Source organism: Desmodus rotundus, chromosome 6 (genome assembly GCF_022682495.2).
Source record: "Desmodus rotundus isolate HL8 chromosome 6, HLdesRot8A.1, whole genome shotgun sequence".
NCBI classification, from domain to species: Eukaryota; Metazoa; Chordata; class Mammalia; order Chiroptera; family Phyllostomidae; genus Desmodus; species Desmodus rotundus.
This window is the reverse complement of record NC_071392.1, coordinates 64874774-64893643: the sequence shown is the minus strand read 5'-3', so window position 1 is coordinate 64893643 and position 18870 is coordinate 64874774. Positions and strand designations below refer to the sequence as shown.

General features: G+C 35.0%; 1 protein-coding gene across 8 annotated transcripts in view; it reads right to left on the bottom strand.

Annotated features, from left to right (window-relative positions):
* The window catches only part of CFTR (CF transmembrane conductance regulator), a 209671-nt gene that overhangs the window by 156329 nt on the left and 34472 nt on the right, over window positions 1-18870 (bottom strand). For all 8 annotated transcript variants that reach the window (XM_053926745.1, XM_053926748.2, XM_045191452.3 and 5 more), the window contains exons 2-4: window positions 18453-18563; window positions 15151-15259; window positions 3564-3779 (exon numbers count right to left, since the gene is read on the bottom strand). In XM_053926745.1, coding sequence (XP_053782720.1) covers window positions 3564-3779; window positions 15151-15259; window positions 18453-18563 — 436 coding nt within the window. The remainder of the gene's footprint in view (window positions 1-3563; window positions 3780-15150; window positions 15260-18452; window positions 18564-18870) is intronic.

Here is an 18870-nt window from a genome sequence, read left to right as displayed (position 1 = left end):
AATATATCCATAAGTAACATAATAATACAACTGAGGAATTAGTTTATTATGCATGTATTTTTAAGTAAAGACAATGAAAATTGCTTTTATTCATTTGGCTTTGTATCTTCTCAGATCTATAAATACTGTTCTTCACAACAAATATTATACTGGCATGCTACTAGTTAATTTTTTAAGTACTTTTGCACCTCCAAAATGGAAATGATATTGTATATATACCTAGAGATAGAGATAGAGAGATAGAGAGAGAGAGAGAGAGAGAGATGATAGAGATAGAGATAGATAGAGCTAGAGATAGAGATAGAAAGGGTTTGTTTTGTTTCTACAGAACCAAAGGCAGTTTGAAATTAAAATCTTGGCCTTAAATTCTGAATGCAGTCCTACAGCAACCCTATTAAGCAAAATTATTGTTAAAGTCAAAGTATATTATGAATAATTAATAATTTGGGGAAAGATCATATTACTAATATAAAATCCTTAAATTTTACAAAGAAATACACATTCACATATGCAAAATATAATTGTTTAGTAGATAGATGAATTATATTGATGAAAGATTACAGTCATACTTTGCCAACAAAATTTAATAAGTATTTATTTGCCATTAGATGGCTTTGATCTGAGAGTACCTGCTTAATATTTGTTTGAACTGAATCCCTCACATATTCATTGAGCACTTAGTAGAGGTTAATCACTTTATCTAAGCATCAGGGATTATTATTACTAAGATTTAAAAAACATAACTAAATATGATATGATAAATGAGTTAAAGGGAGTAGAATATAATAGGGTGGTTAAGAGAAAGTTCACATATCTGGTTACAAAATCTGGAAAGATTTTATTAGAGAAGTAGAACTTGAGATGGATATGGAAAAATGAATAGCATTTAGATAAGCACAGATGAAGAAAGAATCAAGATCATTAATTCCAAAACACTTTTAGTATATGACAGGGAAAATCCATTGAGCTGGATCACACATGACCTAGTAAGAGACTCAGTCTTAGGTGACTAAGTTCTCCACAGGGCTCCATGTTAAGCACAGTAAACACTTACTGAATATTTCTTCATTTTAGTTACTTCTATATTCTTGACATTCAGAGGCGAAGCTTAATTTAATTTGTACTTAGATTCATTATTTAAAATATAATTTGAATGCACCATAGTTGCAGATTTGGGAACAAAGCAAAATGGTACCCTATTACAAAATTTGCAATATCACAGAAAGAATCAGAGGTTGCCTGCCACATGGATGAAACTGGTCAGTTAAGGTACCAGTTTACTTTAAGTTTACTTTAAGAACCAAAACACAACCACGTGGAGATGCAATTGCATTCTTTGGTGATGATGCCAATGAAGGCCAACAAGTGTAGCTAAACAGGTAAAGCAAACTAGGTAAGAACAGATACTCAACAATTAGAAAGAAGGATAGAGACAAAAGCTTCTAACTTTTCATGAATGTGCTATGGATCTGAAAGCACCGCATATTGCTGTATTTGTGCTAAATGTTATGTATGGACTTATTTACAAACTAACCTGCTCTTTCATCTCTCCTCCCTTCAGCCCAAGACCATTTCGTTCCTCTCTTCCAGTATAACACAGTTGGTCTTACTACATTATTTCAGTACTATTTTATTTTCCCTAATATTGGCAAACAATTTACTTCATGGAATATGATTTATCATTTTATAAAATTTAAACAAGTTTTTATACAATGTTCTATGGTTTCTTGGGTCTTAGTTTCTTGAAATCTTTTATTGATAGTCTAGGGAGAAACTCAAATGAGATAGTATTCTAGATCACTTAGAAGATTGTCATGTACATCATTAACTATTACTTATACTATGATAATAAGCACTTTTTAAAATAATTTTTAAACAGGATTTTACTTTCTTTAATATGCTTGTTGTGTGGATTCTGCCTTCTGAATAATACCTAATTTCTTCACTTACGTAAAATTTCTGGATCAATATAAAATTTTTGTTGATTTATCACCCATGCTTTCCTAGTAATTCAGAACTGATGAGACTGCAGCTGAGGTGATTTAATTAAACTGTGGACTCCATTTTTCTCTTGTGCCTCCATCAAAAGCTTCTTTGAACAATAAAGTATGGTTACCAAGTTTTACAACAAAACTGACCTTGCATGTATATTATGGAAGTGTTATGGGTTATTTGCTAGAGGAAATTTCAGATCCATGACCCTTATGAACCAAATAGATAAAGTTTTTACATTGGGAGAAGAAAAGAGAGAATAAAGGTAAAGCAGTATCCAAATGATTCAACCAAAACAGCTTTCTGTTTGGTTGGCCAAAAACTGTGTTTGTTTTTTTCCCGTAAGGTGGCTCCAGTAGCACTTACTTGTCTTTAACCTCATTCAAAACAATTTTGTTAGATCATATTATGACATCTGTATAACAGCATGCACTTAATAAAATAAAAATTGGTGAATTTTTGTATAGCCATTTTAATCCTGAAGATTGAAGAAAATATGCAACATTTTTTGGTATATTATGCTTTAGTATTTCAAGATAGGTGAAAACACAACTGAAACTCAAAAAAATATATGTGCAGTGTATGGAGAAGGTGCTATGACTGATCAAACATGTCCAAAATGGTTTGCAAAGTTTGGTGCTAAAGATTTCTCAGTGGACGATGTTCCATGGTTGGGTAGACCAGTTGAAGTTGATAGCGATCAAATTGAGACATTAATTGAGAACAGCCAATGTTCTATCACACAGGAAATAGCTGACATACTCAAAATATCCAAATCAATAGTTATTGGTGAAAATGAAAAATGTGTCTTTTATTTTACAGAGAAAACTAAATGGACTTTGTAGCCAACCCAATATAATGACTTGGTAGATTTAATCAGTCACAGTTAATTTAGAATCAGGTTGGTGAAAACACATGTTACTGAAATGATCTTAAATTATGTTTGCAAGGTAGCTAAATCTTAATCTGAATATACCCAAATCATGCTTCAGCAACTTGGATTCTTGTCTGAACAGTACACACAGAAAACAAGAAGGAGTTCTTACGGTTGCCATCTATGTGGTGTTCTAAATTTTTTTTAATTTTCAAACCCACAGGATGACAAAAGTCTAACTCAAAGTAAGGCAGTAGATAGATGAATACACCCCTGCATCACAAGTAGTTAAGGTGAAAACTTTCATTGCTTGGATTATCACTAACAATTGTATATATACTATACCCTTACAGTTTGAATATAAGGATACATGGCATCATACCCTAAGACAATATTTTGTCAATAACTTATGCAGATGATAAGAACCATTTTAATGGGGAACCATGGATTCCAAACAATGATAGCATGACTAGTGAAAAAAAACAAAAATGAAACTATATCATATGCAGTTTATAGAAGCTGTTAAAATTATTAAAGTGAATTGTTACCGAAGACAATTAGAAACACTAATTACTGCTGTAATTTATCTCACTGACTATGAAATTGATTTCAGCATTTATCCCTAATTTGTACCAGCACAGCATTTACAACACGATGCTAATCCATGTAGCGTGGAGACTGCGCACAGAAGTATTACCTTCTTATAAATCAAACTAAACATAGCTATCCTCATTTGCATTCCAATGTGGTGAAGGCCAAAAATGGCTGGGTGCAGAAGCAGTGTCCTCAGGATAAAGAGAAGGCATAATCCTATGCCTAGGTAAATCGCAATGGAGCGTTCCACCTTGTTATCTGGATCATAGGAAGCTATGATTCTTCCCAGTAAAAGAGGCTGGACTGCTTTAGTGACTTCCTGCAGAAGAAGACAAACAGAGAAATGAAATTTTATTCCTCTTTCATAAAATACCCTCACAATTTCAACACAGGAAGTTTTATCTTTAAAGGAAAACTTAAAATGGCTACAGAAAGAGCCATGCCATATATGAAATTCTTAACATTATTTTTAATATGTTTGTACTTCAACTCCCTGCCATTGTATCACCATTATACTTTTTCTATAACCTGTCACCTCTATCACAGTAGACCCATTTGCTGAATTGTTATTCAGTTGCAGTTTATAACAAAGTAAATGAAATGTGCGTTAATCTGATTTAGACATCTATTCTACACATTATCATTACTGAATGAGTTAGTTATAATCTTGCCTTAAGCAAAAGAGGTCACACTCATCCCTTGAACAACCATGGCTGTTCCACAAAAACACTGGTAGTATTACTCTCAGAGGGTATATGTTCATAGAAAAATGCAATTTATTTTTGGTAAACAAAATTCCAGTAATAGGACCATCTGACAACATCAAACAAAAACCTCACCACAACATGGAACTATTAATATTCAAGGACAAAAGCAGCACTACAACTCCTCGCCCTTTTAGTTTTCCCTACTCTGTTTTAAGCAACACATTCTCTAATATTTACAATGGAACCATTAACAGATATCACCAGATTTTTTTTATTTGGAAGGGAAAACAATGGTAACTGATAGCTAGTTTAGTCTAAAAATCATCCCTGTAATGACTGAAATAAACATAGCCCTACATTCTTTTTTTTTAGATTTTATTTATTTATTTATTTATTTATTTATTTATTTTAGAGAGAGGGGCAGGAAGGAGAAAGATAGAGAAATATCAGTCTGTTGCCTATAGCACACACCCCAACCAGTGACCAGTCCACAACCCAGTCACGTGCCCTGACTGGGAATCTAACTGGTGAGTGTGACAGTTGGTCTCTTTGCGGAATGATGCTCAACCTACTGAGCGACACACCGGTCAGGGCAAGTCCTGCATTCTTGGAATGTGAAAGCTGTGTGTACACCATTGCTCAGATTATTTTCAGAAACACAAGAAATTTCCCAGTAAGGCAGACTGAGGCTTGAATGTAATGAGAAGGAATATAAATTTATTTGAAAATTTTGTAAAATATTTTGTTAATTTTATCAGACACAAATAAAGATGGAATTCACTTTATGGTTCACCTAGATAATAGAAGACAAATACAAATTTTCCAGCCAGCATGACAGTGAAATGAACACTGAATTCAGAGTCATGAAATCCACATTCTTATCCCAGCATGTTATCTATATACTCTTTATCACCACAGTCACTTCCCTTCTCTGGGTGGTTTCCTCACTGATAAAGTGAGTGGTGGAGCCAGCTGATCTTGAAGGTCCCCAGCATTGCTAACATCTCTGATTATATGGTCTGAGTCTGTGGAGTCCCGTGGCAGATGCTGAGGATTTCTTGGGCAACTGGCCTAGCCCACACCCTGCCACCACGACAGATATTTTCTTCTCAGAGGGATGCAGGTCTGAACAAAGAGAGTTCGGAAGACCATGTGCTTAGAGACAGCACAAGTGATTGCATTCCTGGTGGGAATACTGAGTCTCAGTTTAGATGAGCCTCCCAGAAAAAAATTAAGAAGCGTGAAAATAACTCCTGGGAGATAATACCTGTTCTCTCATGGGCTCCTCCAGATCAGAGCTTAAATCACTGTGGATGAATCTAAATCCTTTCACCATTTCTGTTCTACCTGCATACCTAGGATAGGGAAGTCTGCTGGATATTCAGACCAGGAAAGAAAATTCAGATGAAAATAGAAAACTTGGTTCAGGCTTGCAATTATAATAAATGAAATAATCCCAAAATAACTTTACCTTAAAAATTACAATTCCAAACCCAAAGCATACTTGTTTCTAATACAAGTAGAATGATAAATTGAAGAACTTCTAAATTGACATTATTTTCTATTGTGTGTAGTCAGTAAAATAATAATCATCATCATAACTCATTTAAATATATTTTATATATCTTAATATTGGGAACACTAGGACATTTGAGAAATATCCAGAAGTTAAGATGTTTTAATATTGAGAAATTAATTAGGAACCTATGGTTATCTCTGTAACAACTGTAAAGGAATACTGTATAATAAAACGTCAACAGTTGTTTCTGATAATGTTCAATAACCTCAAATATAAAGATATTCATTAACTTGAGAAAAACTTCTCCCTCAAAACAACAATCAGCACCACAATTAATAAAACTCTAGAAGCATTAACTTTAAAGTCAGATACACACAAACAATAGCAATACTGGCAGTTAGTACAATTAAACATTTTTTTGTGGAACTTTTTGTTAATACAACTCAAAAAGAAAAACAACTGGAGTTTGACTATAGAAAAAGAGAAATGAAAGTATTATCATTATCAGCATAGAATGTGATTGTACATAGAACAAGTTTTAGTAAATCAAGAGGTTAACAGGCAGAGAATTAAAAAATATTTATACTAGGAAATAGATTAGTATATGCCAAGCATAATAATCAATTAAATAAGTATCCCATTTATAGCAAAAATATAACAAAAATACATTGTAAATGCCAATAATTAATATTTATCTAAAATATATTTATAATACATTGCTAAGACATATGTGTAAAGTCTCAAATAAAGAACTTCAAAACTTTCTAAAAAGTAAAACCAATTGTTGCAAAGATTAGATTCTCCCCCAAGTTATTTTATAAGATTAATGCAATCTTCATCAGAATTCCAAGTTTTTAGAAGTGAACTTCTAGTACCGTAAGAGCAGAGACTGTCTATCTTGGTTCTTAAAGCAACCCTAACATCATACTCAATGGCTAGCACAGGGTATCCACTCAACATATATATATTTGTAGAATCAATGGATAAAATTATTCTAAATTTCAATTGAAAAAAATGAGGGACTAATAAAAACCATTTGAAAAATAAAAACAATGTGTGAGAAGGTTAACATTACTAGGTATCAAAGCATATTATACCACTATAATAATGTGGCATGAGACAGAAATAGACTGACTTATCTGGAAAGTTCCAGAACAGGTCCAAGTGCACCTAATAATTTGATAGACAATAAAATATGGCACTTTAATTTAGTGGATAAAAGCTAAATTATACAATAATAATGGAGAAACTGAATATTCATTTTTAAAACTAGATTTACTTTTTAATAATTATCTGTCAATTATAGTTGACAGACAATATATTACTTTCAGGCATACGACCCAGTGCTTGGACATTTATATAACTTATGAAGTCATCAGCCCACCAAAATCTAGTACCAACCTAACACCATATGTATTCAGCATAGAAAATAAAACTTATTCATTGCCACAACTGTCTGTAGTTTTTACAAATATATATATAACAAGAACAGACTCAAAAATGGTGTCATGATACCTATCTGCCTTTGAATCATGTTTTTAGTATTTTACTTTGGGTATTTTCCTTTTAGTATTTTGATTCATTAACAATCACCAGCAATATCTTCAATAGAAATCTAAGCTATATTCTTAATGTTTTATAATAAAATATTCCTGGACATGCTTATATAGCAGCAATAGTAGGTTTAACCTAGAAGATACAATAATAGAAGATGGGTTAAAATATTAATTTTAAGTTCTGAGGTAAAACTTAGTATCTAGGTACCATTTTTAAGTATTAGCAAAATATTTTCCTGTGCTCTATAAAAATTAAAGTAAATGTTAATAATATCATTTGTGCAGGTAGATAGAGATTCTACTTAAAGATCTAGTAACATTTATGAAGTACTTGCTATGTACCAGGATCCACTCTAACTGCTCAACTCATTTAATCTCACAATAACTCTATGAAATATATGCTATTATCTCTACTTTACAATTAAAGAAAATGTGATGAGGAGAGTTTAAATAATTTGCCCGGTGTCACACAGCTAGTGAGTGGAAAAAGTGGGGTTTGAATCAAACATTTTGACTCCAAAATCCGTTTCTCATTCATAACCACAAATCAAAACGAAAATGTTGAAACACAACCTGCTCGCTCTCAGCTGAGCACCAATGCAAGCATTGTGATTAGTTCAACATCAACCTAACCAAGTCAAATTATAAATTAATATCACTGTAATTTAAGATAAATACCATTTTGTTAGGACCCATATCACAGGCAGTTTAAAAAGTGGAAGAGATTATAGAGACTATAGACTTTCCTGTCACCCCTTGAATTGTATAGTTAAGGAAACTGAGGTCTAGAAATGTTTTTTGATTTGTCCAAAGATAATAAAACAGGCTCTGGCATCAAAGCATGATCATACCCCAGAAAGAGTTGAGGGAAAAAATTCTCACCTTTGAAAAATCATGTCCTCCACTGCATCACATATATTTTACTTTATTTTACCCCATACTCTTCATGAGTCATGACTGGATACTGATTACCTACAAGAACTAAAGGTGAACCATGTTCTTACAAGGAAGAAGAGAACTGGGCCAACTTGTATCAAATTTAAGTTGTAAGTACATGATCACAGATAATCCCTAATCTACAAATCAATTGTTTTCTAAATGTCACATGGAAGAACACGAGATGCATTTTCCTTAGATGCAATTTTCTACTGAACATGATATTGGATTTCTAGATTAGCCTTCAAAAGTACACATAATGATTTTTAAAATATATTTATTGATTATGCTGTTACAGTTCTCTCATTTTACCCTCTTTATTTCCCTCTGTCCTTCACTCTCCCTCCCACCCACATCCCCCACCTTAGTTCATGTACATGGGTCATATATATAAGTTCTTTTGCTTATACTATTCTTAACCTCCCCCTGTCTATTTTGTACCTACCATTTATGCTTCTTATTCCCTGTACCTTTTTTCCCATTCACCCCACTCACCCTCCTTGCTGATAACCCTCCATATGATCTCCATTTCTCTGATTCTGTTCCTGTTCTAGTTGATAGCTTAGTTTGTTTTTGTTTTTTTAGGTTTAGTTGTTGATACTTGTGAGTTTGTTGTCATTTTATTGTTCATAGTTTTGATCTTCTTCTTTTTCTTAGATAAGTCCCTTTAACATTTCATATAATAAGGGCTCAGTGATGATGAACTCCTCTAACTTGACTGTAGCTGGGAAGCACTTTATCTGCCCTTCCCTCCTAAATGATAGCTTTGCTGGATAGAGTAATCTTAGATGTAGGTCCTTGCCTTTCATGACTTTGAATACTTCTTGCCAGCCCCTTCTTGCCTGTAAAGTTTCTTTTGAGAAATCAGCTGATAGTCTTATGGGAACTCCTTTGTAGGTAACTGTCTCCTTTACTCTTGCTGCTTCCAAGATTCTCTCCTTATCTTTAATCTTGAGTAACTTAATTATGATGTGCCTTGGTGTGTTCCTGTTTGGGTCCAAATTCTTTGGGATTCTCTGAGCTTCCTGGACTTCCTGGAAGTCTATTTCCTTTGCTAGACTGCAGAAGTTCTCCTTCATTATGTTTTCAAATAAGTTTTCAAGTTTTTGTTCTTCCTCTTCTTCTGGCATCCCTATGATGTGGATGTTAGAACTTTTAAAGTTGTCCCAGAGGTCCCTAAGCCTCTCCTCTTTTTTTTGAATTCTTGTATCTTCATTCTGTTCTGGTTGAATGTTTATTTCTTCTTTGTGGTCCAAATCATTGATTTCAGTCCTGGTTTCCTTCCCTTCACTGTTGGTTCCCTGTACATTTTCTTTTATTTCACTTTCCATAGCTTTTACTCTTTCCTCTATTTTGTGACCATACTCAACCATTTCTGTGAGCAACCTGATTACCATCCTGATTTGAACTCTGCATCTGACTATCTATCTGCATGTTGGCTATCTCTTTGTCACTTAGTTGTACTTTTAGGGGAGCTTTGATGTGTTCTTTCATTTGGGCCAGTATTGGTCTTGACACACCTGTTATGTAGTAAGGGGCAGAGCCTTAGGTATTCACCAGGGTGAGGCACCCCACATAGCTGTGTTGTGGCACTGTATATGAGGGAGGGGTCCGAGAGGGAACAGTGCCTCTTGCTCGACTCTTGGTGGGCTTTCAGTCACTTCCTCTGCTACCCACAAGGAAATTGGGCCCTTCTGGTGCTGATTCCTGGGTGGGTGGGTTTGTGTACATTCTAGGACCCTGTCGGTCTCTCCAACAAACTCTTCTGTGAGGCTGGGAGTTTCTCCCACTGCCACAACCCCCATAGGTTTTTTCAGTCAGAGGTTTGAGGCTGGAACCCTGGGTTGGGAGGTCTGTTTCACTCCCCATTTGTTCCACCCAGTTTATCTGCATGCAAATGTGGGGCCCCCAGTCCACCAGCTGCTGCTTCACCCGGTCTGCCAGCCACTTCCTCATCTGCCCTGGTCCTCCAGCCTTGCCTTGAGTCCTCTCCACCCAGCTGCCTGTCTCTGCCCCTCCTACTGGTCTGGATGAATGTTTCTTCTTTAACTTCTTGGTTGTCAGACTTCCATACAGTTCGATTTTCTCGCAGTTCTGGTTGTTTTTTATTTTTAAGTTTGTTGTTGTCCTTTTGCTTGTGTGAGGAGGCACAGTGTAGAGGCACTACACCTCCATCTTGGCCAGAAGTCTTAGTGCACATAATGTTAAATGCTCTTGGAGCACCTTTCTGTATGGATAGTGCTGTTGAAACCTAATCAACCTGTATAACAATATTTCCCCCCTGATGAAGTCTTGGAAAAGAAACAGAGTCCCTTTAGGTATATATTTGTCCTCTCCTTATACCCTGTCATCAATCTGCTTCTCTGCAAAAGAGTCATTATCTTTTCTTTTCTTTTCTTTTCTTTTTTTTTGGTATGGATGTATCTTTTCTTTTTTTTCCCCTATTGAATCTTGGTGAATTTTTATTCCTAATCATTTTCTTTGTTTTCCTTTTTTGCTTGTTTTTTTTTCAATTACAGTTTACATGCAATATTATTCTGTATTAGTTGCAAGGAAGTGCTAGAGGGAGACACAGAAGTTAATAGTTCACATTGAGGCTTTCCACAAACCCTTAACCAACTTTTAGTCCCAGTTGGGTTGCTGTCACTTTAACTCAGGGGTTCATTGGTCATATCTGCCTACTTCTCTTTTCACAACTATTTCTTCTAACTAGGTTTTGTGTTTTTCCATGACCCTGTTAGGCCTTGTTACTCAAAGTGAGGTGCGAGCAGCAAACAGCACCTTCATCTGGGAGCTTTTAGAAATGTAAGATTTCAGGGTCTACCTGAAACCTTCCGAATTAGGTTCTGCAAGTTAGCTAGATGGGGGAGGAGATCTGGTATGCATATAAACATTTGCCCTTTTCATTAAAATGGTTAATATTAATTTTTATCTTTTAAATTTTTTGGTATTAAAATATTACTAAATATTAATAAGTATTATTAAGAAAAAAATCAAACTAAAAAGTCCTCCCTATATGTCCCACCTCCCAATCCCCTCACCTTAGATTCTAGAAAAAGTTAAATGCATTCAGTGATAACATTGGTTCTTATCTACCTGAATTACAATCACCTGTGGACTTTTTCAGAGACTACTATTTATCATCCCAGGGCCTATTCAAGACCAATTAAATCACACTATCTGGAGTAGAGCCATTAGTTATTTTACAGGTTGAAGGAAAAATTCCTTATGTTTCAAAGAAAGCTGAATGTCATAAACTTCCAAATCTTCTTGTCACAGGAACTGGTGGAAAGTGTAGAATCCAGTTGATACCACTAGAAAGTGCAGCTTGTGTGGTAGAGACGGGGTTATATATAGTAGGGGTATTTTCAGGATGTAGGGTGAATGTGACAAGTGAGTCATTGCTGGGGTTAGAGAAGCAGCTAGATATGGGAGGTGTGGGAATTGGAGAAGAATCTGAAAAATAAATCTTACATGACGGTCATCTAGAAGATTTGCTAGAGGTAGATATATTTAGGCAAAAGGGACATAAGGCCAAGTGCCTAAACCAGAGACTATCTGTGTGCAAAACTTCCCCAAACACTCTCCTTTCTTTAGAAGTATGCTTAAATTCTAACACCTACCCAATATGTTTGTCAAAACATAAGGCACATTTTCCTTTGCCATACAGACTATGAGACTTGAGAACTCTAGGAACATGAGTACAGTACTAAGACTTATTCTCCTTTATGTCCTTAAACTTTGTAGGGTTTAATGAATGAAGTAATTTGACCCAAGTTTCTCTGACATATATTATAATATGAGGATGGAAATATGCCCAGAGCTGCCTAGAAATCAAGAATATTTTTGAGTGAATGCTTGTAAATTTCTTATCGCAATAAATGTATTCTGATAACCATATTCTCTCAGTAACCTACTTGCACACTTCCATCCACTTGGCTTCCCTCTGCCTATCCTTAATTGACTCTCATACTCAGTTTTTCAACAGCCAGTTCCTCTTCTATGCCAGGAGTCTTAGATGTTAAAGACAATGTTGAATCTGGCTGCTGCATCAAATGGAGAAAAATAAGTACACAGTTAATGTTGAGAGGCCATAGCTAATACGATTTAAAATTACATGAATATTGCATAGAGACGAGCTCCTTCATGAAGATGTTTCCTTTTTTTTTAACCTTTCATGGTCAACAGCAAATTTTATAGTACTGTTTATATCAGTTCTAAAATCATTCTACCATAATTATCCCAATTTAGACAGACGAAGAATGTACAGGACATTTTGAAAATATGTCTACCTATTACCAAGAACAGTGTTCCAGCAACTTCAAGAATCCTTGTTCATTTCATGGAACTTAATGACCAAGATGTCACACTCAGTTGAAAGAAGGAACTCCCAAAAATGTGTAAATAGTGAGGCATTGGTGTAATCTGTTTAAAAGGCGATAGAGGTCTTATTAAAATAGCTATATTTTCTCCCCTTCTTTTCTTCCTATAACCAGTAACAACAAAAAAAAAATAGGGTTAAGAGAATCCTATTTTAACCACCTCAACAGTTATCTAAATTCTCTAAGACTTAGTTTTCAGCACTTCCACTACTTAAAACTGCATGGCTTTAGCAAGACCTTTTCTCTGTGACGAGGGTGAAAAACCTACAGCCTCACCACACTTGTGCCATTGCCAATGTTAATTTTCCTCTCTATACCTTCTTATGATATACATTTCAGCTGTTATGCCATAGGTTCTTTTCCTAACAATATTCTGATGGTTATCAGTAGAATTTGAGCTGTCACATATAAACATACTGCCAGTTGCAGACCTGTAAACCAAGGCTCAGGTTAGCTCAGGAGTACCTCTCCCCTCACTACCACCCATAAAAGGATTTAAGATTCCTGAGATATTTTTAAACTCAACTTTAAGAATAAGTTAGTCCTAAAGATCGTCTCCATTCTTCTACTCCTTAATTTTGTTCATAGGTTTGACCCTGAGCACTACTGGCTCTTGGGTGAATTTCACACAGTTTCTTCCCAAGAATAAGTGAGAAGATTTTAGTTGGTTCCCCTATTCTGCTTTCTGCTACGAACTTTCTGCAGTTATGCCCCTGAGGTGACCAAGGAAGAATCCTCAACCTTCAAGCTTCTAACAACCTATGTCTCCCGGGAAAGTGCAAAGAAACTCAGCAGACCGAAGACTAGTTACTAGAGTCACCATTCTGCTGACAGCCTAAACACAACCATTATAAATATAGTTATGTAGCAAGTATAATCTAATGTAGTGGAAGGTTCATGGGTTTGGGGGCTAAATGGACCTGGCTATCACTCAAATTTACCATATGCATGACTCTGGTGGAGTTATATAATTTCCCTGATTCTCAATTTCCTTTCTGTATAATAATGTCTGCTGCATGGACATTCAAGGACAATCAAGTTAAAATGATCTGCATAAAAAGCTTGAATGCTGACGTGACCCTGGAAAAGATTAGGTACAATAAATATTAAACTATATCATCTTTATTTTGGGGTCTGTGTATGCCAGGCCAAAAAATAACTTCAATATATTTGTGTATCATCTAAACTTTCACATTTAGGTGAGTACTTTTTTTCACATGAAACTTCTAGGCTGCTGGATAAATTATTTCACAAGTCAGGCAGAGAATAAAGGGGGGCTTGATAACTAGGCCTTTCTTCCAGCTTCTATTCAGTTGTGGTTATGTTAATTATTAGGCACAGCAAGTGATGGAAAACATGACTAGGAAAAATGTTTAGTTTCACCGCAACCATAGTCATAATGTAACACTTGTTGAAGTATCATTTACTTCAATCTAACAATGACTTACTGTTGGATTGTTACATTCTCTTTTTTTTGAATTTTTTTAAAACTTTCATTGTTATTCAATTACAGTTGTATGCCTTTTTCTCCGCATCCCTCCCCCCCACCCCAGCCGAACCCCCCTCCCTCCCCCACCTCCACCTTCCCCCTGGACTTTGTCCATGTGTCCTTTATAGTAGTTACTGTGGATTGTTACATTCTTATATAATGACTGGAGTGAACTGTACTTTTATACACTAATTTAAATGTATAGAATATAATCATTAAAGCAATCAACAAAGCAATCATTAAAGCAATCATATTTTTAAAAATTAAGTCAATAGAGCGAGAAACTATGTATAAAATTGTCTCCCAAAGCTCAAGTACTTTTATTGAGAAAAATTGCCTTTAAGATATCTTAAGAGCTAAGCAATTCTTCAGCTATCTTATTTATATTTATGTAGAAAATATTTTCACCCCCAAAGTGTTGCAGGTTTCTGTAGGAATAGATTGATAGATGATAGAGAGATAGATAGACAGATAGTAAAAAGCCAGAACTTTTCCAGGAGATTCCTTAGAGCAGCACAAAACATTCTGGACACAAATGTGGTCATCTTTGTCAATATAAATTTCTAAATGTATTTTTCTTGGTGTGTTTGAACTATAGATTCTTAAAACCATGCAACTTGTATGGCATCTCTTTGGAGACACCAGGGCACTGCTAACTCCGCAGAGCATGACAATTTACATGAATACAAATGCATCCAAATGGTACTTGGAACCCCAAAGAAAATTTGCACACAAATTTTCTATGAAGACTAAACAAGTTTTAAATTTGCCATTGCCTTTTCTAGATTATAACCAAGGATTCAAAATGAGGCTCTGGTGATAGAATAATGATCAAAGCCACAGGAATGCCCCAGATGGCACTTAAACACCACAAAGCCTGGGGTTTTTGGGCATGGTGCTCTCTTCACACTGATAAAGATGTAGGAGACTAAGAAAATAAGAGTACCTCACTGCCAATTTTTTAAATTTTATTATTTTTCCTTGAAACAATTTAGCAGGCAGATATGATTTCAAAGTATTATGAACATTCATATATGTAATTGGGTGAATTTAAGCTAATAATTGTTTTAGCCATAATAAATTTACAAATGAGATCCTTACCCCTAAATATAACAGGATTCCATAGAACATAAATCTCCAGAAGAAGCATCTCCGAAGGGCATTAATGAGTTTGGGATTTTTCTTTGATGCCAGCTCTCTGTCCCACTCTCTGCAAAGGAATAAAAAGTTGAACTAATAAGGTAATTGTGCAAATATTTGGGTTTATTTTGCTTAACATAGCTTTATTCACACAAGTATAGCCAAGCAGATTAACTAAAGAGATGAAAATTTGGGGAGACGTTCCTACACCAATGCTTAGTCAGATATTTGGCAGAATTCAATGCTCCACCATGTATCAGTTTCAGAGAGTTGACCTCATGAAAAGGCCACAATATATTTGTTCAAGAAAGGTTCCAAGCTTCTTAATAGCAATATAAAATGTAGACAAATAAGTATGACTTATGAACACACATTTCTGTGCTTGGAACAAAGTAGAAAATAAACAAATATTTAACATTTTTGCCCTTCTCCTCTTGATTTTTACCTTTTTAGAACTGTAGTAGATTTTATATAATTTAACTATCAAATCAATAACAAGATCAGAAATCAGATGGAGTTTTCTGTGGCTTAACATTAGAAAAACTTGCTAGACTTTGTTTTAAAATGTAGGGGTATGAAACAAATATCATCAAACTTTATTTTCAACTACTATAGTTACTCCAAAGTAAGACTTAGGAAGATTAAAACAGAATCAAATTCTGTATTTTCTAGTAGGAATATAAATTAAATAGTCTGAAAATGGTTGATACATAAATAAATGTTTTGTTTTCTTTTAAATACTATAGGTTTATCAGCTGACTATAATTATTTTGTCATTGCCACTACTTTCTATTAGTAACAGCCCTCTTCATCTTACCAAGCAAATACAATATATTTCTAAATGTTACCTTCAATTTCATTTTTAGACTGTACACACATAAAAAGTTTCATGAACCATAAGCAAGAACTAAATAAATAACTAGATAAAGGCTTTGCATTTGATCAACAGCTATTCCCATAACCTTCAATCTACGATCATTACAGGTGGTTCTAAGTTACTCCAAAGAAAGAACACACAACTGAGATTTCAGGGCAAGCTTGGTAGTCTTTGCATGAACAATGGCTTCCCCCAGAAGGTTACTATCTATAATGCTTAATTACCCTATCCCGTTTGTCTGCTTCCCCACTCTTCCCCACCCTTTCACTCACACACGTGGAGTTTGCCTCCCATCCATTATCACTCAGTGGCTCACAATAAGGTAAATATGAAGGCAGATTTAGCTTCTCCTTCAAAGGAAGAGTCAGATGAAAAAGCCAAGGAAATGGTTTCAAGGTGGAAAGAAGTGTTCAACACTGAAGTCATGTAGGAAGAGGTCATTATATTTGATAATTTAGAGGCCTCTGGTGACCCTGACCGGTGTGGTTTTAGCCACGTGGTAGACATGGAAACCATATTTTAGGGAGCTGAGATGTAAGTAAAAGGTTAAGAAGGGAAGAGACAAGGAGAGCACACAAATATTAGCCATGAAAAGTGCAGGGGGAGGGGGGGAGAAATGGGTAGTGACCTGAGGGAAAGGCAAGGTTGGGAAATTTTTTTTATGGGTGAGAGTTGAACAATTTGTTGTCTAAGGGAAGTTAGCAGAGATATAGGAATTGGTCCTTGATCTTGGAAATGTGAATTTGCTACTCCTGCTAGCCTAATTATTTGATTAAAATCAAGAAAAATAACTTGAATGTCTTACTTTGCCTTAAAAATGTCAAAAAATAAAATTACTTTAATGAAAATAAACAAATTTCAAGTCTACTCAACTTTATTTTGGTGCAATAATTATTGGCATTTATGTATTTCCAATTCCCTCTCACCTCTCCCTTTCATTTGGTATCTGAATTGTGCTGCTGGCACAAGACCCCATCGAGCTCATTCATTGACTGTGATTGGTCCAAGGAGTAAGCATGTGACTCAAGGGACTCTGGAATTTTTCACATTCAGCCAAAAAGAAAGGGCTCTGTTCTCTGTAGTCTGCATGGAGGAAGCTCACTTGAGAAAATTAAACCAACACAAGGTATATGTCACCAGGTGGCATTTGAGTCCCTGGTTCCACTAAGTCTCTTCATACAGTTAGGCTACACAAGCCAACTAATTCCTTCTTTTTATTTTCTTAAGATGGTTAATTGGATTTCTTTCACTGGCAATCAAAGGGTTCTAACCAATACTCTTAGAAAAGGGGATGTCTTGCAATGGGAAACACTGTTCCGGGGGAGACCAGGAACCCAGATCTTGAGTTAGAATCAGTTGTTAGCTGGAAAATTACATCCACTCTCTAAGCCTCAGTTTGCTCTTTTGTAAGGTGGAGATAATAATGCTTTTCTACCACAGTGGCTGAGAAGAGACACTGTATCTGGCATTCAATATGTAATCAAAATTATGAAATGTTTACATTTATTTGCTATTTAATAGCCATTACCTTAAGATTTCATTATAATTGAATATTAAAATTTTAGAGGCAAATATACAGAGTCTGGAACAAATAACACCTCTTTTTTATTACAAAATCTGTTATTGCACAATTATAAGCATGTAATTCTGTAACATAACAATATCATACTCAAGCACAGCATATGAAATTTTAGGTGAAATATTCAAATTGCTGTCCATCTTGTGTGACACATACCCTACCAACCACATTCAAGCAAGCCTTACTTCTGCAGGACCCTGTACACAATTTGCTTCACATAGCTGTTATTTCAGTCTTCACAAAATGCACCTAATATTCTTTAAAGACAGATAACTTCTCAGAACTCAAATGTGTATTTTTCAGAAAAAGTCATATCTCAAGAAAATGCTATTTTTCTTTCATCCTTTCACTGTTCAATTCCTAATTGATCAAGACTTTGGCAAGAACATAAGATGTTTCTATTTTATTTTTTTTATTTTATTGATTTTAGAGAGAAAAGAAGAGGATTATATTTTATTGATTTTAGTGAGAAAAGAAGAGGATGATATTTTATTGATTTTAGTGAGAAAAGAAGAGGAAGAAAGAGGGGGAGAGAGAAAGGGGGAGGGAGAGAAACATCAATGTGATACCATAACTGCCCTGACTGGGATGTGAACCCACAACCTAGGTATGTGCCCTGAGCAGGAATTGAACCCTCAACCTTTTGGGGTATGGGATGACATTCAACCAACTGAACCATCTGGCCAGGCATATGCTCCTATTTTAAATATGCTATTTTACAATTTAAGCCCTCTGATATGTGAGTTCTGTAGGTAATTAATAATATTAATTTCTCTCTCCAATGAATAAACAATGCAAGGTACATACCTTTCTAATATTTCAGAGAGATTATCAGCAGAATCAGCTGAAGGGATCTGGTATATGTCTGACAACTCCAGCCGCTGTCTGTACCCTTTCTTCAAAATTGGTCTAGTCCAGCTAAAACAAAGAGAAGAAAAGAAAGAAATATATACTTGATTTGGTCTTTAATATAGACTTGTAATCCGATATCATTTCAAATCTTCCAGCACGTGGAGAAGGATGGAGATGTAAATATGAATAACGTAAGTTAAGTTGTATATAAATACCTGGGTTTCATATCTTACAGGACACATTTGTATAAAACACTAGTACCTCTGAACAAATATGACTGTTGCTTTGTCAGAAAGAATCAAGAATGATGGTAGAATCCTTTCCAGAGGAAAAAAAAAAAACTGCTAAACATTCTATATTAAAAGTATTCTTC